We start from the raw sequence: 21,845 nt of genomic DNA, 5'->3' as shown, positions 1-21,845 counted from the left end.
CCCACTCTGTGTGATATTCCCTAAAAATCAATATACTCACATATTCTCTGAAATAGCATCTCTCCTTTGTGGTCTTAATGAACCCAAATTATGTCATGTTAAACCATGACAGAAAGGGGAAGTAGGAAGTTCAAAACGCTGCTGTACATGGCTGACTTGTGTTTACCTTTCTTCCCCCAGCTGCAGGACAAGGGCATATCCATTGCTTGCAGTGGTTGATTGAAATGGGGGCTGACTGTGACATTACAGATGATGCTGGACAGACTCCAAAGGACGTAGCCAAGAGGTAGCAGTACATGCCACAGCTCTTTTCTTCAACATTTATTTTACTATTTAAATATCAAGTCAGCTTTGTTGTAATTACTCCTGATTTTTGGTGATGAAGCAAGAACTAATCAAGCCCTTGAACTACACTGATAAGCAAAGCCACATCGTAGCTGTAAAAGTCTGAACGTTTATTTTTTACTTATTTATTTTGAGCAAGGTCAGGCATGAAAGATGAAAACTATTGGATCTGCAAAAGGAAAATTGCGAACCTGTGTGCTCCAGCTGTACAGAGGAAATGGGAGCTAGAGAAGGCTGGTTGATTTTTATTTGATAAAAGTAATGTAGTTGCTGATGAGATTCAGTTAAGAAATCCTACAAAGCAAAACATGTTTCTGAAGTGGGAGTCGCTGTAATAAGATTTCAGTGAGGCAGAGCGCTGTGGAAAGGAGATTGCTGCTCATGGTTTGTGCACTAATGCTTCCTCAGATCCTGAAACACTGTCCTCTGGACAGGAACACAAAGTGTTTTAGAGTTTCTATCTTATGTGGGGGGCATGGCTGTGTGCTTATAGCTTACAGGGTTATATCAGTGTAGGTTAACTGTTCTCTGTGCAGATTTGCCCAGCTAGCAGCTGTGGAACTTTTGACCCAAAGAACTGGAGATGGTAACTCTAGTGATGAAGAACTGGATGCAAGCAACATAGCATTTTTTGAAAGACATGGTGTGGAAGGGAGTACAGATAGCAAAGAAGACTTAATCCTGGATACAGAAGAGAAAAGGAATGCACGCAGTAAGCACTGTCTTTCTTCACTCCTTATTCCAACAGGCAGAAGAATTAGTTCTGTTTTCTAAGTAAGTCAACCTATCTGCACCTGCTTTGCTGTCAGTGGGTTTGATAATTAAGATGACATGAGACCAGTTGTTGAATTCAGCCACTGCACACAGCAATGCTGTAATACAGGCCTCCACTAACTCTATTTCCAGCCTGGGGCAAAAAGGGGGGAGAATAAACCCATTCTGAAGGAGAGTTCTGATGCAAAAGAGTGATCCTGCAATATGCGTGGTAGCTGCTATGACCTGTGGCAGCTGGGGAATGGGGGGACAACTCCTAAAGTCCCCAGTCCAGTCTGAACTGGGCATCAGCTACCCAGCAAGATGAACAGCCAGCAGCCAGTCACCATGGAAGCATTCAAGGACCATTTCACTCCCTTTTCTAAATACAGAGAATTCATATTCTCTGTCCGGGACAAACTGATAACCTCTCAGTTCAGAATGTAGCAAAGGCTGCAGCTCACTTCAGTGTCCCAAGCTGAAAGCTGTTAACATACTCACTCCAGAATTTCCTTGCACCACACCTCACAATCTTAGCAAGATCAAGCAGCAGGGCTGCCATCCATCCCACTAACCGGAGGCAGAGCAGCAGGGCTGCCATCCATCCCACTAACCGGAGGCAGAGCAGCAGGGCTGCCATCCATCCCACTAACCGGAGGCAGAGCAGCAGGGCTGCCATCCATCCCACTAACCGGAGGCAAAGCAGCAGGGCTGCGGGCTCTATCCCGGCTCTCCCTGAGGCGGCCGATCTCGGCTCGGCAGCCATCCAGCTGGCTCTCCAGGTTTTCCCTCCTGACTCGCTCGGATTCCAGCTGAGCCTCCAGCTCCCTCACAGTCCTGCAAAACACAAAGGGGACAAACAGCATCAAGAACAGCCAGCCGTGCCCAGTCCGCTCCAAGAGTGTTTTAAGGAACAGGCTAGTGAGAGCAGAAAACAGCTCAAATGCAGCGTACTCCTGGCTCGGGACCCTTTGTAAAAGCTCCTGCGTCGACTGCTTTGACTACCATAGAGTCAGCTGTGCTTGACTCTTCTGACCGCGAGATGGAGACGTCTCCCTGCGCAGCGAACCAGCACCGGGCTCCGGATGGGACGAAACCCAGCTCCGCCCCCAGCAGCAGCTGGCTCCTGTGCACACTTTCCAAAGTGATTTGGAACAATCAAATGAGAGACTGCATGACACTTCTAAAAGGAAGCTGAAGCACTGGCTGAGCCAGTTGCACAGGTCACATCAGTCACATTCACAGTGGCTATTAAATTCACTATTAAATTCCCGAAACTGCTTAGCTGAGACCTAATTCTGATCTATACCTATATATAACAGCAATTGACCACCTGAGAACCACTACTTCAGTTTCAGAAGGTCCTAGGGATGGACCTAGAGATGATGCTCTCTGGCCTCCACTAATTGCACATCACTTGTGACATGGGTTTGAGGAGGCCCAAGCACGTTAAGGACATGTTCATCTACAGTGACTAAGAACAGCACATAGCCAAATGTTTGACAGGCAGAGGTAGAGTTAGGGATGTCTTCTTGTGCAGGCTGTCATCCTGCACAAGCACAAGAAGAATGGAGCCATCAGTCATTTGTGTTGTACTGCAGTGTTGATCCTCATGGCAGGAGCCCACAAATGGCCTGAAGTCCTTTTCTTTTAAGCCTGGCTAAATTCACTAAGTGAAAAAGGCAGAAAGGCCAAAGCAATCTGAGTGTAAAGTACCCTTAAAAAATGCACTAAAATGGAACACATTATAATGTTGGCCTTACTTCTTAAACTCCTTTTCCTCTTTTTTCATCTTCCTCTCCTCCTCAGTTATTCCTCCCAGCTGTCTGTAGTTGCTGTAGGAAATTTCCAGAAGTTGCTGAAGTTCCTGAATCCTGCGATAGGCCCTTACTGTAAGACAGGATTCAACAGGTAAGTAAAATGCATGGAAATAGCTGAAGACATTCATGCTGATGTTCAGCATGGGAAAAAGTCACACACAGAGCAGTAACCACGCTCAGCAGATGCTGAGATACACCTGCACAGCACACTGCGCTCAGAAACAATGAGCATTCAACTGTGGTTTCACTGCAGGGATTATAACAGTCTAACAGTCAGAATGTCCTGTGCCACAATTCTCTAGAATTTCCTGAAGGGAGGATGTAGTGAGCTGGGGGTTGGCCTCATCTCAGTGCTTACACTGAGCAAGTGCAAAATAGGAAAAGCAAAACTAAAAGACAAAAGCAAGACTAAAAGGGAAAAGCAGCAGTGAAAGGGAAAAGCAAGAATAAGAGGAAAAAGCAAGACTAAAATGGAAAAGCAGCAGTGAAAGGGAAAAGCAAGACTGAAAGGGAAAAGCAAGACTGAAAGGGAAAAGCAGCAGTGAATGGGAAAAGCAGCAGTGAAAGGGAAAAGCAGCACTAAAAGGGAAAATCAGCACTAAAAGGGAAAAGCAGAAGTGAAAGGGGAAAAAAACAGGGAAAAGCAAGACAAAAAGGGAAAAGCAAGAATAAAAAGGGAAAAGCAAGACTAAAAGGGACAAGCAAGACTAAAAGGGACAAGCAAGACTAAAAGGGACAAGCAAGACTAAAAGGGACAAGCAAGACTAAAAGGGACAAGCAAGACTGAAATAGAAAACCAAGACTAAAAGGGAAAAGCAAGACTAAAAGGGAAAAGCAAGACTAAAAGGGAAAAGCAAGACTAAAAGGGAAAAGCAAGACTAAAAGGGAAAAGCAAGACTGAAATAGAAAAGCCAGATTAAAAGGGAAAAGCAAGACTAAAAGGGAAAAGCAAGACTAAAAGGGAAAAGCAGGACTAAAAGGGAAAAGCAGGACTAAAAGGGAAAAGCAGGACTAAAAGGGAAAAGCAGGACTAAAAGGGAAAAGCAGGACTAAAAGGGAAAAGCAAGACTAAAAAGGGAAAAGCAAGACTAAAAAGGGAAAAGCAAAACTAAAAGGGAAAAGCAAGACTAAAAGGGAAAAGCAAGACTAAAAGGGAAAAGCAAGACTAAAAGGGAAAAGCAAGACTAAAAGGGAAAAGCAAGACTAAAAGGGAAAAGCAAGACTAAAAGGGACAAGCAAGACTAAAAGGGACAAGCAAGACTAAAAGGGACAAGCAAGACTAAAAGGGACAAGCAAGACTGAAATAGAAAACCAAGACTAAAAGGGAAAAGCAAGACTAAAAGGGAAAAGCAAGACAAAAAGGAAAAAGCAAGACTAAAAGGGAAAAGCAAGACTAAAAGGGAAAAGCAAGACTGAAATAGAAAAGCCAGATTAAAAGGGAAAAGCAAGACTAAAAGGGAAAAGCAAGACTAAAAGGGAAAAGCAGGACTAAAAGGGAAAAGCAGGACTAAAAGGGAAAAGCAGGACTAAAAGGGAAAAGCAGGACTAAAAGGGAAAAGCAAGACTAAAAAGGGAAAAGCAAGACTAAAAAGGGAAAAGCAAGACTAAAAAGGGAAAAGCAAAACTAAAAGGGAAAAGCAAGACTAAAAGGGAAAAGCAAGACTAAAAGGGAAAAGCAAGACGGAAAGGGAAAAGCAAGACGGAAAGGGAAAAGCAAGACGGAAAGGGAAAAGCAAGACGGAAAGGGAAAAGCAAGACGGAAAGGGAAAAGCAAGACGGAAAGGGAAAAGCAAGACGGAAAGGGAAAAGCAAGACGGAAAGGGAAAAGCAAGACGGAAAGGGAAAAGCAAGACGGAAAGGGAAAAGCAAGACGGAAAGGGAAAAGCAAGACGGAAAGGGAAAAGCAAGACGGAAAGGGAAAAGCAAGACGGAAAGGGAAAAGCAAGACGGAAAGGGAAAAGCAAGACGGAAAGGGAAAAGCAAGACGGAAAGGGAAAAGCAAGACGGAAAGGGAAAAGCAAGACGGAAAGGGAAAAGCAAGACGGAAAGGGAAAAGCAAGACGGAAAGGGAAAAGCAAGACGGAAAGGGAAAAGCAAGACGGAAAGGGAAAAGCAAGACGGAAAGGGAAAAGCAGCACTGAAAGGGAAAAGCAGCACTGAAAGGGAAAAGCAGCACTGAAAGGGAAAAGCAGCACTGAAAGGGAAAAGCAAGCCGGAAAGGGAAAAGCAAGCCGGAAAGGGAACAGCAAGCCTGAAAGGGAACAGCAAGCCTGAAAGGGAACAGCAAGCCTGAAAGGGAACAGCAAGCCTGAAAGGGAACAGCAAGCCTGAAAGGGAACAGCAAGCCTGAAGGGGAACAGCAAGCCTGAAAGGGAACAGCAGCAGTGAAAGGGAACAGCAGCAGTGAAAGGGAACAGCAGCAGTGAAAGGGAACAGCAGCAGTGAAAGGGAACAGCAGCAGTGAACGGGAACAGCAGCAGTGAACGGGAACAGCAGCAGTGAACGGGAACAGCAGCAGTGAACGGGAACAGCAGCAGTGAACGGGAACAGCAGCAGTGAACGGGAACAGCAGCAGTGAACGGGAACAGCAGCAGTGAACGGGAACAGCAGCAGTGAACGGGAACAGCAGCAGTGAACGGGAACAGCAGCAGTGAACGGGAACAGCAGCAGTGAACGGGAACAGCAGCAGTGAACGGGAACAGCAGCAGTGAACGGGAACAGCAGCAGTGAACGGGAACAGCAGCAGTGAACGGGAACAGCAGCAGTGAACGGGAACAGCAGCAGTGAACGGGAACAGCAGCAGTGAACGGGAACAGCAGCAGTGAACGGGAACAGCAGCAGTGAACGGGAACAGCAGCAGTGAACGGGAACAGCAGCAGTGAACGGGAACAGCAGCAGTGAACGGGAACAGCAGCAGTGAACGGGAACAGCAGCAGTGAACGGGAACAGCAGCAGTGAAAGGGAAAAGCAAGACTGAAAGGGAAAAGCAAGAATAAAAAGGGAAAAGCAAGACTAAAAGGGACAAGCAAGACTAAAAGGGACAAGCAAAACTAAAAGGGACAAGCAAGACTAAAAGGGACAAGCAAGACTAAAAGGGACAAGCAAGACTGAAATAGAAAACCAAGACTAAAAGGGAAAAGCAAGACTAAAAGGGAAAAGCAAGACTAAAAGGAAAAAGCAAGACTAAAAGGGAAAAGCAAGACTAAAAGGGAAAAGCAAGACTGAAATAGAAAAGCCAGATTAAAAGGGAAAAGCAAGACTAAAAGGGAAAAGCAAGACTAAAAGGGAAAAGCAGGACTAAAAGGGAAAAGCAGGACTAAAAGGGAAAAGCAGGACTAAAAGGGAAAAGCAGGACTAAAAGGGAAAAGCAGGACTAAAAGGGAAAAGCAAGACTAAAAGGGAAAAGCAAGACTAAAAGGGAAAAGCAAGACTAAAAGGGAAAAGCAAGACTAAAAGGGAAAAGCAAGACTAAAAGGGAAAAGCAGCACTACAAGGGAAAAGCAGCACTACAAGGGAAAAGCAACACTAAAAGGGAAAAGCAAGACTAAAAGGGAAAAGCAGCACTAAAAGGGAAAAGCAGCACTAAAAGGGAAAAGCAGCACTAAAAGGGAAAAGCAGCACTAAAAGGGAAATGCAGCACTAAAAGAGAAAAGCAAGACGGAAAGGGAAAAGCAAGACGGAAAGGGAAAAGCAAGACGGAAAGGGAAAAGCAAGACGGAAAGGGAAAAGCAAGACGGAAAGGGAAAAGCAAGACGGAAAGGGAAAAGCAAGACGGAAAGGGAAAAGCAAGACGGAAAGGGAAAAGCAAGACGGAAAGGGAAAAGCAAGACGGAAAGGGAAAAGCAAGACGGAAAGGGAAAAGCAAGACGGAAAGGGAAAAGCAAGACGGAAAGGGAAAAGCAAGACGGAAAGGGAAAAGCAAGACGGAAAGGGAAAAGCAAGACGGAAAGGGAAAAGCAAGACGGAAAGGGAAAAGCAAGACGGAAAGGGAAAAGCAAGACGGAAAGGGAAAAGCAAGACGGAAAGGGAAAAGCAAGACGGAAAGGGAAAAGCAAGACGGAAAGGGAAAAGCAAGACTAAAAGGGAAAAGCAAGACTAAAAGGGAAAAGCAAGACTAAAAGGGAAAAGCAAGACTAAAAGGGAAAAGCAGCACTAAAAGGGAAAAGCAGCACTAAAAGGGAAAAGCAGCACTAAAAGAGAAAAGCAAGACTAAAAGGGAAAAGCAGCACTAAAAGGGAAAAGCAGCACTAAAAGGGAAAAGCAGCACTAAAAGGGAAAAGCAGCACTAAAAGGGAAAAGCAGCACTAAAAGGGAAAAGCAGCACTAAAAGGGAAAAGCAGCACTAAAAGGGAAAAGCAGCACTAAAAGGGAAAAGCAGCACTAAAAGAGAAAAGCAAGACTGAAAGGGAAAAGCAAGACTGAAAGGGAAAAGCAAGACGGAAAGGGAAAAGCAAGACGGAAAGGGAAAAGCAAGACGGAAAGGGAAAAGCAAGACGGAAAGGGAAAAGCAAGACGGAAAGGGAAAAGCAAGACGGAAAGGGAAAAGCAAGACGGAAAGGGAAAAGCAAGACGGAAAGGGAAAAGCAAGACGGAAAGGGAAAAGCAAGACGGAAAGGGAAAAGCAAGACGGAAAGGGAAAAGCAAGACGGAAAGGGAAAAGCAAGACGGAAAGGGAAAAGCAAAACGGAAAGGGAAAAGCAGCACTGAAAGGGAAAAGCAAGACTGAAAGGGAAAAGCAGCACTGAAAGGGAAAAGCAAGCCGGAAAGGGAAAAGCAAGCCGGAAAGGGAAAAGCAAGCCGGAAAGGGAAAAGCAAGCCTGAAAGGGAACAGCAAGCCTGAAAGGGAACAGCAAGCCTGAAAGGGAACAGCAAGCCTGAAAGGGAACAGCAAGCCTGAAAGGGAACAGCAAGCCTGAAAGGGAACAGCAAGCCTGAAAGGGAACAGCAAGCCTGAAAGGGAACAGCAAGCCTGAAAGGGAACAGCAGCAGTGAACGGGAACAGCAGCAGTGAACGGGAACAGCAGCAGTGAACGGGAACAGCAGCAGTGAACGGGAACAGCAGCAGTGAACGGGAACAGCAGCAGTGAACGGGAACAGCAGCAGTGAACGGGAACAGCAGCAGTGAACGGGAACAGCAGCAGTGAACGGGAACAGCAGCAGTGAACGGGAACAGCAGCAGTGAACGGGAACAGCAGCAGTGAACGGGAACAGCAGCAGTGAACGGGAACAGCAGCAGTGAACGGGAACAGCAGCAGTGAACGGGAACAGCAGCAGTGAACGGGAACAGCAAGACTGAAAGGGAACAGCAAGACTGAAAGGGAACAGCAAGACTGAAAGGGAACAGCAAGACTGAAAGGGAACAGCAAGACTGAAAGGGACAAGCAAGACTAAAAGGGACAAGCAAGACTAAAAGGGACAAGCAAGACTAAAAGGGACAAGCAAGACTAAAAGGGACAAGCAAGACTAAAAGGGACAAGCAAGACTGAAATAGAAAACCAAGACTAAAAGGGAAAAGCAAGACTAAAAGGGAAAAGCAAGACTAAAAGGGAAAAGCAAGCCGGAAAGGGAAAAGCAAGCCGGAAAGGGAAAAGCAAGCCGGAAAGGGAAAAGCAAGCCGGAAAGGGAAAAGCAAGCCTGAAAGGGAACAGCAAGCCTGAAAGGGAACAGCAAGCCTGAAAGGGAACAGCAAGCCTGAAAGGGAACAGCAAGCCTGAAAGGGAACAGCAAGCCTGAAAGGGAACAGCAGCAGTGAACGGGAACAGCAGCAGTGAACGGGAACAGCAGCAGTGAACGGGAACAGCAGCAGTGAACGGGAACAGCAGCAGTGAACGGGAACAGCAGCAGTGAACGGGAACAGCAGCAGTGAACGGGAACAGCAGCAGTGAACGGGAACAGCAGCAGTGAACGGGAACAGCAGCAGTGAACGGGAACAGCAGCAGTGAACGGGAACAGCAGCAGTGAACGGGAACAGCAGCAGTGAACGGGAACAGCAAGACTGAAAGGGAACAGCAAGACTGAAAGGGAACAGCAAGACTGAAAGGGAACAGCAAGACTGAAAGGGACAAGCAAAACTAAAAGGGACAAGCAAGACTAAAAGGGACAAGCAAGACTAAAAGGGACAAGCAAGACTAAAAGGGACAAGCAAGACTAAAAGGGACAAGCAAGACTGAAATAGAAAACCAAGACTAAAAGGGAAAAGCAAGACTAAAAGGGAAAAGCAAGACTAAAAGGGAAAAGCAAGCCGGAAAGGGAAAAGCAAGCCGGAAAGGGAAAAGCAAGCCGGAAAGGGAAAAGCAAGCCGGAAAGGGAAAAGCAAGCCTGAAAGGGAACAGCAAGCCTGAAAGGGAACAGCAAGCCTGAAAGGGAACAGCAAGCCTGAAAGGGAACAGCAAGCCTGAAAGGGAACAGCAAGCCTGAAAGGGAACAGCAGCAGTGAACGGGAACAGCAGCAGTGAACGGGAACAGCAGCAGTGAACGGGAACAGCAGCAGTGAACGGGAACAGCAGCAGTGAACGGGAACAGCAGCAGTGAACGGGAACAGCAGCAGTGAACGGGAACAGCAGCAGTGAACGGGAACAGCAGCAGTGAACGGGAACAGCAGCAGTGAACGGGAACAGCAGCAGTGAACGGGAACAGCAGCAGTGAACGGGAACAGCAGCAGTGAACGGGAACAGCAGCAGTGAACGGGAACAGCAAGACTGAAAGGGAACAGCAAGACTGAAAGGGAACAGCAAGACTGAAAGGGAACAGCAAGACTGAAAGGGACAAGCAAAACTAAAAGGGACAAGCAAGACTAAAAGGGACAAGCAAGACTAAAAGGGACAAGCAAGACTAAAAGGGACAAGCAAGACTAAAAGGGACAAGCAAGACTAAAAGGGACAAGCAAGACTAAAAGGGACAAGCAAGACTGAAATAGAAAACCAAGACTAAAAGGGAAAACCAAGACTAAAAGGGAAAAGCAAGACTAAAAGGGAAAAGCAAGACTAAAAGGGAAAAGCAAGACTAAAAGGGAAAAGCAAGACTAAAAGGGAAAAGCAAGACTGAAATAGAAAAGCCAGATTAAAAGGGAAAAGCAAGACTAAAAGGGAAAAGCAAGACTAAAAGGGAAAAGCAGGACGGAAAGGGAAAAGCAGGACGGAAAGGGAAAAGCAGGACGGAAAGGGAAAAGCAGGACGGAAAGGGAAAAGCAGGACGGAAAGGGAAAAGCAGGACGGAAAGGGAAAAGCAGGACGGAAAGGGAAAAGCAGGACGGAAAGGGAAAAGCAAGACGGAAAGGGAAAAGCAAGACGGAAAGGGAAAAGCAAGACGGAAAGGGAAAAGCAAGACGGAAAGGGAAAAGCAAGACGGAAAGGGAAAAGCAAGACGGAAAGGGAAAAGCAAGACGGAAAGGGAAAAGCAAGACGGAAAGGGAAAAGCAAGACGGAAAGGGAAAAGCAAGACGGAAAGGGAAAAGCAAGACGGAAAGGGAAAAGCAAGACGGAAAGGGAAAAGCAAGACGGAAAGGGAAAAGCAAGACGGAAAGGGAAAAGCAAGACGGAAAGGGAAAAGCAAGACGGAAAGGGAAAAGCAAGACGGAAAGGGAAAAGCAAGACGGAAAGGGAAAAGCAAGACGGAAAGGGAAAAGCAAGACGGAAAGGGAAAAGCAAGACGGAAAGGGAAAAGCAAGACGGAAAGGGAAAAGCAAGACGGAAAGGGAAAAGCAAGACGGAAAGGGAAAAGCAAGACGGAAAGGGAAAAGCAAGACGGAAAGGGAAAAGCAAGACGGAAAGGGAAAAGCAAGACGGAAAGGGAAAAGCAAGACGGAAAGGGAAAAGCAAGACGGAAAGGGAAAAGCAAGACGGAAAGGGAAAAGCAAGACGGAAAGGGAAAAGCAAGACGGAAAGGGAAAAGCAAGACGGAAAGGGAAAAGCAAGACGGAAAGGGAAAAGCAAGACGGAAAGGGAAAAGCAAGACGGAAAGGGAAAAGCAAGACGGAAAGGGAAAAGCAAGACGGAAAGGGAAAAGCAAGACGGAAAGGGAAAAGCAAGACGGAAAGGGAAAAGCAAGACGGAAAGGGAAAAGCAAGACGGAAAGGGAAAAGCAAGACGGAAAGGGAAAAGCAAGACGGAAAGGGAAAAGCAAGACGGAAAGGGAAAAGCAAGACGGAAAGGGAAAAGCAAGACGGAAAGGGAAAAGCAAGACGGAAAGGGAAAAGCAAGACGGAAAGGGAAAAGCAAGACGGAAAGGGAAAAGCAAGACGGAAAGGGAAAAGCAAGACGGAAAGGGAAAAGCAAGACGGAAAGGGAAAAGCAAGACGGAAAGGGAAAAGCAAGACGGAAAGGGAAAAGCAAGACGGAAAGGGAAAAGCAAGACGGAAAGGGAAAAGCAAGACGGAAAGGGAAAAGCAAGACGGAAAGGGAAAAGCAAGACGGAAAGGGAAAAGCAAGACGGAAAGGGAAAAGCAAGACGGAAAGGGAAAAGCAAGACGGAAAGGGAAAAGCAAGACGGAAAGGGAAAAGCAAGACGGAAAGGGAAAAGCAAGACGGAAAGGGAAAAGCAAGACGGAAAGGGAAAAGCAAGACGGAAAGGGAAAAGCAAGACGGAAAGGGAAAAGCAAGACGGAAAGGGAAAAGCAAGACGGAAAGGGAAAAGCAAGACGGAAAGGGAAAAGCAAGACGGAAAGGGAAAAGCAAGACGGAAAGGGAAAAGCAAGACGGAAAGGGAAAAGCAAGACGGAAAGGGAAAAGCAAGACGGAAAGGGAAAAGCAAGACGGAAAGGGAAAAGCAAGACGGAAAGGGAAAAGCAAGACGGAAAGGGAAAAGCAAGACGGAAAGGGAAAAGCAAGACGGAAAGGGAAAAGCAAGACGGAAAGGGAAAAGCAGCACTAAAAGGGAAAAGCAAGACGGAAAGGGAAAAGCAGCACTAAAAGGGAAAAGCAGCACTAAAAGGGAAAAGCAGCACGAAAAGAGAAAAGCAAGACTAAAAGGGAAAAGCAGCACTAAAAGGGAAAAGCAGCACTAAAAGGGAAAAGCAGCACTAAAAGGGAAAAGCAAGACTGAAAGGGAAAAGCAAGACAGAAAGGGAAAAGCAAGACGGAAAGGGAAAAGCAAGACGGAAAGGGAAAAGCAAGACGGAAAGGGAAAAGCAAGACGGAAAGGGAAAAGCAAGACGGAAAGGGAAAAGCAAGACGGAAAGGGAAAAGCAAGACGGAAAGGGAAAAGCAAGACGGAAAGGGAAAAGCAAGACGGAAAGGGAAAAGCAAGACGGAAAGGGAAAAGCAAGACGGAAAGGGAAAAGCAAGACGGAAAGGGAAAAGCAAGACGGAAAGGGAAAAGCAAGACGGAAAGGGAAAAGCAAGACGGAAAGGGAAAAGCAAGACGGAAAGGGAAAAGCAAGACGGAAAGGGAAAAGCAAGACGGAAAGGGAAAAGCAAGACGGAAAGGGAAAAGCAAGACGGAAAGGGAAAAGCAAGACGGAAAGGGAAAAGCAAGACGGAAAGGGAAAAGCAAGACGGAAAGGGAAAAGCAAGACGGAAAGGGAAAAGCAAGACGGAAAGGGAAAAGCAAGACGGAAAGGGAAAAGCAAGACGGAAAGGGAAAAGCAAGACGGAAAGGGAAAAGCAAGACGGAAAGGGAAAAGCAAGACGGAAAGGGAAAAGCAAGACGGAAAGGGAAAAGCAAGACGGAAAGGGAAAAGCAAGACGGAAAGGGAAAAGCAAGACGGAAAGGGAAAAGCAAGACGGAAAGGGAAAAGCAAGACGGAAAGGGAAAAGCAAGACGGAAAGGGAAAAGCAAGACGGAAAGGGAAAAGCAAGACGGAAAGGGAAAAGCAAGACGGAAAGGGAAAAGCAAGACGGAAAGGGAAAAGCAAGACGGAAAGGGAAAAGCAAGACGGAAAGGGAAAAGCAAGACGGAAAGGGAAAAGCAAGACGGAAAGGGAAAAGCAAGACGGAAAGGGAAAAGCAAGCCGGAAAGGGAAAAGCAAGCCGGAAAGGGAAAAGCAAGCCGGAAAGGGAAAAGCAAGCCGGAAAGGGAAAAGCAAGCCGGAAAGGGAACAGCAAGCCTGAAAGGGAACAGCAAGCCTGAAAGGGAACAGCAAGCCTGAAAGGGAACAGCAAGCCTGAAAGGGAACAGCAAGCCTGAAAGGGAACAGCAAGCCTGAAAGGGAACAGCAAGCCTGAAAGGGAACAGCAAGCCTGAAAGGGAACAGCAGCAGTGAACGGGAACAGCAGCAGTGAACGGGAACAGCAGCAGTGAACGGGAACAGCAGCAGTGAACGGGAACAGCAGCAGTGAACGGGAACAGCAGCAGTGAACGGGAACAGCAGCAGTGAACGGGAACAGCAGCAGTGAACGGGAACAGCAGCAGTGAACGGGAACAGCAGCAGTGAACGGGAACAGCAGCAGTGAACGGGAACAGCAGCAGTGAACGGGAACAGCAGCAGTGAACGGGAACAGCAGCAGTGAACGGGAACAGCAGCAGTGAACGGGAACAGCAGCAGTGAACGGGAACAGCAGCAGTGAACGGGAACAGCAGCAGTGAACGGGAACAGCAGCAGTGAACGGGAACAGCAGCAGTGAACGGGAACAGCAGCAGTGAACGGGAACAGCAGCAGTGAACGGGAACAGCAGCAGTGAACGGGAACAGCAGCAGTGAACGGGAACAGCAAGACTGAAAGGGAACAGCAAGACTGAAAGGGAACAGCAAGACTGAAAGGGACAAGCAAGACTAAAAGGGACAAGCAAGACTAAAAGGGACAAGCAAGACTGAAATAGAAAACCAAGACTAAAAGGGAAAACCAAGACTAAAAGGGAAAAGCAGGACTAAATGGGAAAAGCAGGACTAAAAGGGAAAAGCAGGACTAAAAAGGGAAAAGCAAGACTAAAAAGGGAAAAGCAAGACGGAAAGGGAAAAGCAAGACGGAAAGGGAAAAGCAAGACGGAAAGGGAAAAGCAAGACGGAAAGGGAAAAGCAAGACGGAAAGGGAAAAGCAAGACGGAAAGGGAAAAGCAAGACGGAAAGGGAAAAGCAAGACGGAAAGGGAAAAGCAAGACGGAAAGGGAAAAGCAAGACGGAAAGGGAAAAGCAAGACGGAAAGGGAAAAGCAAGACGGAAAGGGAAAAGCAAGACGGAAAGGGAAAAGCAAGACGGAAAGGGAAAAGCAAGACGGAAAGGGAAAAGCAAGACGGAAAGGGAAAAGCAAGACGGAAAGGGAAAAGCAAGACGGAAAGGGAAAAGCAAGACGGAAAGGGAAAAGCAAGACGGAAAGGGAAAAGCAAGACGGAAAGGGAAAAGCAAGACGGAAAGGGAAAAGCAAGACGGAAAGGGAAAAGCAAGACGGAAAGGGAAAAGCAAGACGGAAAGGGAAAAGCAAGACGGAAAGGGAAAAGCAAGACGGAAAGGGAAAAGCAAGACGGAAAGGGAAAAGCAAGACGGAAAGGGAAAAGCAAGACGGAAAGGGAAAAGCAAGCCGGAAAGGGAAAAGCAAGCCGGAAAGGGAAAAGCAAGCCGGAAAGGGAAAAGCAAGCCGGAAAGGGAAAAGCAAGCCGGAAAGGGAAAAGCAAGCCGGAAAGGGAAAAGCAAGCCGGAAAGGGAAAAGCAAGCCGGAAAGGGAAAAGCAAGCCGGAAAGGGAAAAGCAAGCCGGAAAGGGAAAAGCAAGCCGGAAAGGGAAAAGCAAGCCGGAAAGGGAAAAGCAAGCCGGAAAGGGAAAAGCAAGCCGGAAAGGGAAAAGCAAGCCGGAAAGGGAAAAGCAAGCCGGAAAGGGAAAAGCAAGCCGGAAAGGGAAAAGCAAGCCGGAAAGGGAAAAGCAAGCCGGAAAGGGAAAAGCAAGCCGGAAAGGGAACAGCAAGCCGGAAAGGGAACAGCAAGCCGGAAAGGGAACAGCAAGCCGGAAAGGGAACAGCAAGCCGGAAAGGGAACAGCAAGCCGGAAAGGGAACAGCAAGCCGGAAAGGGAAAAGCAAGCCGGAAAGGGAAAAGCAAGCCGGAAAGGGAACAGCAAGCCGGAAAGGGAACAGCAAGCCGGAAAGGGAACAGCAAGCCGGAAAGGGAACAGCAAGCCGGAAAGGGAACAGCAAGCCGGAAAGGGAACAGCAAGCCGGAAAGGGAACAGCAAGCCGGAAAGGGAACAGCAAGCCTCAAAGGGAACAGCAAGCCTGAAAGGGAACAGCAGCAGTGAACGGGAACAGCAGCAGTGAACGGGAACAGCAGCAGTGAACGGGAACAGCAGCAGTGAACGGGAACAGCAGCAGTGAACGGGAACAGCAGCAGTGAACGGGAACAGCAGCAGTGAACGGGAACAGCAGCAGTGAACGGGAACAGCAGCAGTGAACGGGAACAGCAGCAGTGAACGGGAACAGCAGCAGTGAACGGGAACAGCAGCAGTGAACGGGAACAGCAGCAGTGAACGGGAACAGCAGCAGTGAACGGGAACAGCAGCAGTGAACGGGAACAGCAGCAGTGAACGGGAACAGCAGCAGTGAACGGGAACAGCAGCAGTGAACGGGAACAGCAGCAGTGAACGGGAACAGCAGCAGTGAACGGGAACAGCAGCAGTGAACGGGAACAGCAGCAGTGAACGGGAACAGCAGCAGTGAACGGGAACAGCAGCAGTGAACGGGAACAGCAGCAGTGAACGGGAACAGCAGCAGTGAACGGGAACAGCAGCAGTGAACGGGAACAGCAGCAGTGAACGGGAACAGCAGCAGTGAACGGGAACAGCAGCAGTGAAAGGGAAAAGCAAGACTGAAAGGGAAAAGCAAGACTGAAAGGGAAAAGCAAGACTGAAAGGGAAAAGCAAGACTGAAAGGGAAAAGCAAGACTGAAAGGGAAAAGCAAGACTGAAAGGGAAAAGCAAGACTGAAAGGGAAAAGCAAGACTGAAAGGGAAAAGCAAGACTGAAAGGGAAAAGCAAGACTGAAAGGGAACAGCAAGACTGAAAGGGAACAGCAGCAGTGAAAGGGAACAGCAGCAGTGAAAGTGAACAGCAGCAGTGAAAGGGAACAGCAGCAGTGAAAGGGAACAGCAGCAGTGAAAGGGAACAGCAGCAGTGAAAGGGAACAGCAGCAGTGAAAGGGAACAGCAGCAGTGAAAGGGAACAGCAGCAGTGAAAGGGAACAGCAGCAGTGAAAGGGAACAGCAGCAGTGAAAGGGAACAGCAGCAGTGAAAGGGAACAGCAGCAGTGAAAGGGAACAGCAGCAGTGAAAGGGAACAGCAGCAGTGAAAGGGAACAGCAGCAGTGAAAGGGAACAGCAGCAGTGAAAGGGAACAGCAGCAGTGAAAGGGAACAGCAGCAGTGAAAGGGAACAGCAGCAGTGAAAGGGAACAGCAGCAGTGAAAGGGAACAGCAGCAGTGAAAGGGAACAGCAGCAGTGAAAGGGAACAGCAGCAGTGAAAGGGAACAGCAGCAGTGAAAGGGAACAGCAGCAGTGAAAGGGAACAGCAGCAGTGAAAGGGAACAGCAGCAGTGAAAGGGAACAGCAGCAGTGAAAGGGAACAGCAGCAGTGAAAGGGAACAGCAGCAGTGAAAGGGAACAGCAGCAGTGAAAGGGAACAGCAGCAGTGAAAGGGAACAGCTGCAGTGAAAGCGAACAGCTGCAGTGAAAGGGAACAGCAGCAGTGAAAGGGAAAAGCAGCAGTGAAAGGGAAAAGCAGCAGTGAAAGGGAAAAGCAAGACTAAAAGGGAAAAGCTGCAGTGAATGGGAACATCAGCAGTGAAAGGGAACATCAGCAGTGAAAGGGAACATCAGCAGTGAAAGGGAACATCAGCAGTGAAAGGGAACATCAGCAGTGAAAGGGAACATCAGCAGTGAAAGGGAACATCAGCAGTGAAAGGGAACATCAGCAGTGAAAGGGAACATCAGCAGTGAAAGGGAACATCAGCAGTGAAAGGGAACATCAGCGGTGAAAGGGAAACGCAGCGGTGAAAGGGAAACGCAGCGGTGAAAGGGAAAAGCAGCGGTGAAAGGGAAAAGCAGCGGTGAAAGGGAACAGCAGCGGTGAAAGGGAACAGCAGCGGTGAAAGGGAACAGCAGCGGTGAAAGGGAACAGCAGCGGTGAAAGGGAACAGCAGCGGTGAAAGGGAACAGCAGCGGTGAAAGGGAACAGCAGCGGTGAAAGGGAACAGCAGCGGTGAAAGGGAACAGCAGCGGTGAAAGGGAACAGCAGCGGTGAAAGGGAACAGCAGCGGTGAAAGGGAACAGCAGCGGTGAAAGGGAACAGCAGCGGTGAAAGGGAACAGCAGCGGTGAAAGGGAACAGCAGCGGTGAAAGGGAACAGCAGCGGTGAAAGGGAACAGCAGCGGTGAAAGGGAACAGCAGCGGTGAAAGGGAACAGCAGCGGTGAAAGGGAACAGCAGCGGTGAAAGGGAACAGCAGCGGTGAAAGGGAACAGCAGCGGTGAAAGGGAACAGCAGCGGTGAAAGGGAACAGCAGCGGTGAAAGGGAACAGCAGCGGTGAAAGGGAACAGCAGCGGTGAAAGGGAACAGCAGCGGTGAAAGGGAACAGCAGCGGTGAAAGGGAACAGCAGCGGTGAAAGGGAACAGCAGCGGTGAAAGGGAACAGCAGCGGTGAAAGGGAACAGCAAGACTAAAAGGGAAAAGCAAGACTAAAAGGGAAAAGCAAGACTAAAAGGGAAAAGCAAGACTAAAAGGGAAAAGCAAGACTAAAAGGGAAAAGCAAGACTAAAAGAGAAAAGCTGCAGTGAATGGGAAAAGCTGCAGTGAAAGCGAAAAGCAGGAGAGAAAGGGAAAAGCAGCAGTGAAAGGGAAAAGCAGCAGTGAAAGGGAAAAGCAGCAGTGAAAGGGAAAAGCAGCAGTGAAAGGGAAAAGGAACAAGAAAATGCTGCCCTGAAAGGGAGAAGCAGAACTGATAAAGAAAAGCAGCCCTGAAAGGGAAAAACAGCCCTGAAAGGGAAAAGCAGCCCTGAAAGGGAAAAGCAGCTCCGAAAGGGAAAGGAACAGCATAAAGTAACACTGATAGGGAAAAGGAGTACATAAAGGGCAAAGGCAGCACTGAAAGAGAAAAGGAGCCCTGAAAGGGAAAAGCATCAAAGCAAGGGAAAAGAAGCACTGAAAGGTAAAAGGAACAAGCACAGGGAGCAGGCAGGTAGGCACAGCAAAGCAGCAAGCAAAGCCCAATCTTTCAGAGGGGGCCTGCTAACAGGAAGCCCAGCTATTGCCCTCCCAAAGAAACTCCACCATTTTGACAGCCAAAACAGAAACTACGGTTTCGGTTCTCATGACTCTTCCCTGCGCTCCCAAATAAATGGTTTCGTGACATCCTCTACCACACTGCTACTGCTCTGAATAATCAAAATTATATCATTCATGACATAAGAAACTCACTTTTGCCTGGTGACAACGACAGTCCATTCCCATCCTGTCCCTCCATGTAATGAACATTGCATTTGGCCTTCTAACAGCCTCCTGGATGAATCCACCAAAAGCAAGGAAGCACCCTGCCCTTACTCTGAAGAGAGAAAGAAAGCAAGGTTCATGGAAACAGGCACACAAGGCTCGCAACAAGACACGGTGCTCCAGATCATGACAGAGATAGGGCTACCACAGTGCCAGAACATGATTTACCACTAAAGGAAACATCTGGGGGCACATTCACAACTTCAGCACAAGCTGTAACGGCTCAGCATGTTCAGCTTTCTTATCGTTCAGCTGGAGAACGAGATACTCCGAAGTATCAGTCAGCAAGCACTCGGATGAGCCTGCCCTCTGGTTTTAACGATGACAGACATCATTACTGCCACCTCTGACACCTTACCAGGAGAAGCTTCCATTTATTAGCCTGGTCTTGATTCCTTCCATCAGCAGCTGCTCCTAAACTGACCTCCATTCATACAGTGATACCATCAACTTCCAGCACGAGCTGACCTGCAAGACAGAGAAGAGAAAGCAGGATGGCAACAAACACTGACATAGCACGTTCAAATATTCTTAAACTGCCACAAAAGAGACAAAACAGGAGAGAAACGCATCCACAGCAACACCCCAGTTCATAAAGAAATGCAACTCCAGCCTGGCCTCAGCAGCCCTTATATATTTCTTACACATTTGATTAAGCCGACTGCAGTTTTAACCAGGAGAATTCACAGTCTCTTGCAAATGTCACCGTAAAGCAGAACATGAGTCAGCAAAAGAAAGAAAAAAAATAAAAAATAGCAATACAAACACCAATAAAGAAAAAATCAAGCCAAAGACCAGGGAATCAAAATTTTAAAATAAACACACAAAAGAAATATAAAAAAAAAAAACCACAAAGTATCTGTAATAGCAGAAATACTGGCACAATGGGAACATATTACAAAGGCAAGGAAAGAACAGCTCACCCACCTCTGAGGATAGAATTGCACAGAACAAACTCCACAGCGGAGAAATCCTCAGAAAAATACCACCCAGGGGCAGTCAGCCTTCAAAAATGAGCTGTAAGAGAGGTGCAGCCAGGCTCCATCCCTTCCAGTCACTCAGCTGCATTGCCATCACCTGCACTAACCAGGGCTGACCAGGTCCTTTCCCTAGGTGATAATCAGTGGCTCAGGCTGTGATTCAACAGTTCTCATACAGCGTATCTAAAGAAAAATAGCAAAGCATAGATGAAAAACACAACAACAACAAATAAACCTTGAAGGATTCTAGGAAACAACATAAAATTAAAAAAAAAGATAAATAAATAAAAGCAAAGAAAAAATAATAAATCAAACAAAAGCAAAAAACTAAGACAAGGAAAAACAGAAACAAACTTATTAAAAAAAAAACAAAACAACATAGAAAACACCAAATAGGAAAGAAAACCATAGCACTGCAAAGGAAAAAAAATCACACAGCAAAGCAAAGCACAGATGACAAAAAACAACAAGGAAAACACACCTCCCTGACATGACATCTTGCCTCCTGAGCAGGTCACAATGTTTCTCACTCAGGTGCAGGGCAGGAAGGAAGCTGAGACCCCATGTGTTCCTTGCTGCGCACTCCCATCTTAAAGGTCCATATGCTCCTTGGGAAGCACAATGCCACCTGGGGAAAAGAGAAAGCAGGAACAGGACATGCAGGCAGCTATCACCCAGCAGAAGGCCAGATCCTTCCATCTGTTATCCGCTCATCTTTTTAGTCCTAACAGGGCCCCGAGGATACAGAAATAGCAGTGCTTAGCAGAAGGACTCGGAGAAGGATCGGTAGAAACTGTCAGGAGGACAACTGGCATCGTGTGGACACAAACAGGCTGTTGGTGCAAGGAAGGAAACGGCACCTGAGCATTTCACCAAACAGGTTCCCTCCTCTCTGTCTTCCTGCAAAGATACAAGGATAAAAACCTCATTTCCTCTGAGCAACAATTGGAAACAAGACCAGAAAATTATTCATTCAAAGGCACTTTTAAAAGATGTATAACAGAGTCCTTCCCAGTTACACGAGCTTACGCTGTGGCCTTTGGAGAAACAAGCTGCCTTTGTGGTCCTGAGGGTTCCTTTTTGTCATCTGTTGGGCACAGCAAGAGAGCTTTTCTTGTACAAATCTATGCCCTGTGTACCTTTCTCCATCCCAAAACCTAGAGTTGCGGTGCAGACACTGGATGCTGACCAGAGCAGTAAAAGAACAGAAGAGGGGAAAAGCAGATACAGGTAAGACACCTAAAAGAAAGGAAAAGAGCAGAAGAGAAGGAAGGATACGGTTAAGAACAAAGGACAGAAGATGGAAAGTGCTATAGAGGATTGGACTGGACATGAGCAGATCAGAGCTACACCAAGGTGTGGCTTCTCTGTGTCCCTGTCCACCACTGGCAACATCCCCCAATGACAGGGATGATGCTGCTCCAGCAGCTGATGGGGTTGTGGTCTGGGGTTACGTTCTATGCAGAGCCTCCACAACCTGCTACAGACCCCACGTTCCCTGCCACTTCTTTTTTTTCCAGGTGTCTGCACACAAGGAACAGGTGTTCCCCATGCCCTGCATGCTGGTAATTAGTGTGGGCAATTACTGTGTGGGAACTGGGGGAGGGAAATTCAGGGGTGGGATAGTGAGGAGGAATTGGAGGGGGCTGGGAAATTGTTTGGGTGGGATTGTAGAGATCAGATACAACTGCTAGGATGGGGGACATTTGGTTGGAAATACTGTCATTTCTATTACTCATTGCTTTGTATGATAAGTTATTAAATGCTTTATGTTCCCTCTGCTACATCTCTGCTTGCAGTCATTTGTGCAGTGACAAAGGTCCTCAGCTCTACATGCCCACCTCCAGGGCAGGATGGAGCACCACAGATGGCAGTGTTCCACAGCTGCCACCAGCAGCCCCAGCTTGTCCCTCCACACCTGAGGTGTGAGTGGCTGTGAGAGGAATGTCTCTGTGGAAGTGCAGCTCATTCCTCCCCTCTGATGGGGGCAGAAGGCATCTGCATTTCCCTCATGGCTCTTATTTCCTGTGTTACTGTGGGAAATGAGCTGAGCCACTGTGCCTCCCTACTATGGCAAGCTCTGCAGCTCTGCCACTGTCTTTATACTCAGCTGTTCCTGTGTGTAATGCTCCACACTTGGACCCTGCAGAGCCCAAAGGCCTCCTTGGCTGCTGTTACTCACCTGGACATTGAGGGTGCTGTGTCTCCAGTCTGTACCTGCTTCCAGGTGTCACTTGCAAGACACTGCGAGTCCACCTGGTTGGAACTGCAGTCAACAAACACAAATGTGAAAGAAATAAGAAAGGATTCTCTCATTTCACAGGCTTTCATCTCCATTGAAAGATGTTCTGCTGTGCAGCACAGCTGGGAGCATTTCATATGTGCAAAAAAGGGGGATAGGCCCTGGCTGTGCCGGGCCCCCTTCCGGCCCAGGCCCCAAAGCAGCCCCGACTGTGCTGGGTTCCCCTCTCACCTGGGCCCTGCAGTGGCCTCAGCTGTGCCTGGTCCCCCTCTGCTCTGGGCCCTGAGCTGGCCCTAACTGTGCCTGGTC

At 47.8% G+C, this 21,845-nt stretch overlaps 2 protein-coding genes across 4 annotated transcripts in view; one reads left to right on the top strand and one right to left on the bottom strand.

Moving 5' to 3' along the window:
* The window catches only part of LOC146756495 (ankyrin repeat domain-containing protein 42-like), a 12,375-nt gene extending 10,949 nt beyond the window's left edge, over positions 1-1,426 (top strand). The window contains exons 8-10 of the mRNA XM_085524539.1: positions 181-286; positions 882-1,057; positions 1,335-1,426. Of these exons, the coding sequence (XP_085380665.1) occupies positions 181-286; positions 882-1,057; positions 1,335-1,426 (374 nt within the window). The remainder of the gene's footprint in view (positions 1-180; positions 287-881; positions 1,058-1,334) is intronic.
* LOC146756494 (ankyrin repeat domain-containing protein 42-like) lies at positions 435-21,845 on the bottom strand. 3 transcript variants are annotated; one of them, XM_085524494.1, is made up of 7 exons: positions 21,477-21,845; positions 19,776-19,922; positions 19,242-19,477; positions 18,673-18,782; positions 18,243-18,366; positions 2,862-2,988; positions 435-1,935 (listed from the first exon to the last, which is right to left on the bottom strand). In XM_085524494.1, exons 5-7 carry the CDS (start codon positions 18,286-18,288, stop codon positions 1,641-1,643), a joined length of 468 nt encoding a protein of 155 aa, XP_085380620.1. In that variant the 5' UTR covers positions 18,289-18,366; positions 18,673-18,782; positions 19,242-19,477; positions 19,776-19,922; positions 21,477-21,845; the 3' UTR covers positions 435-1,640. The 3 variants fall into 3 exon arrangements, with proteins under 3 accessions (XP_085380620.1, XP_085380621.1, XP_085380623.1); XM_085524495.1 differs by lacking the exons at positions 19,776-19,922; positions 21,477-21,845 and having other exon boundaries at positions 19,242-19,734; XM_085524497.1 differs by lacking the exons at positions 18,673-18,782; positions 19,242-19,477; positions 19,776-19,922; positions 21,477-21,845 and having other exon boundaries at positions 18,243-18,632.

This window comes from Coturnix japonica, chromosome 27 (genome assembly GCF_054131305.1).
Source record: "Coturnix japonica strain WE chromosome 27, WE-NBRP24, whole genome shotgun sequence".
Taxonomy (NCBI): domain Eukaryota; kingdom Metazoa; phylum Chordata; class Aves; order Galliformes; family Phasianidae; genus Coturnix; species Coturnix japonica.
The sequence above is the reverse complement of the archived record's forward strand: the minus strand, read 5'-3'. Positions and strand labels throughout refer to the sequence as shown.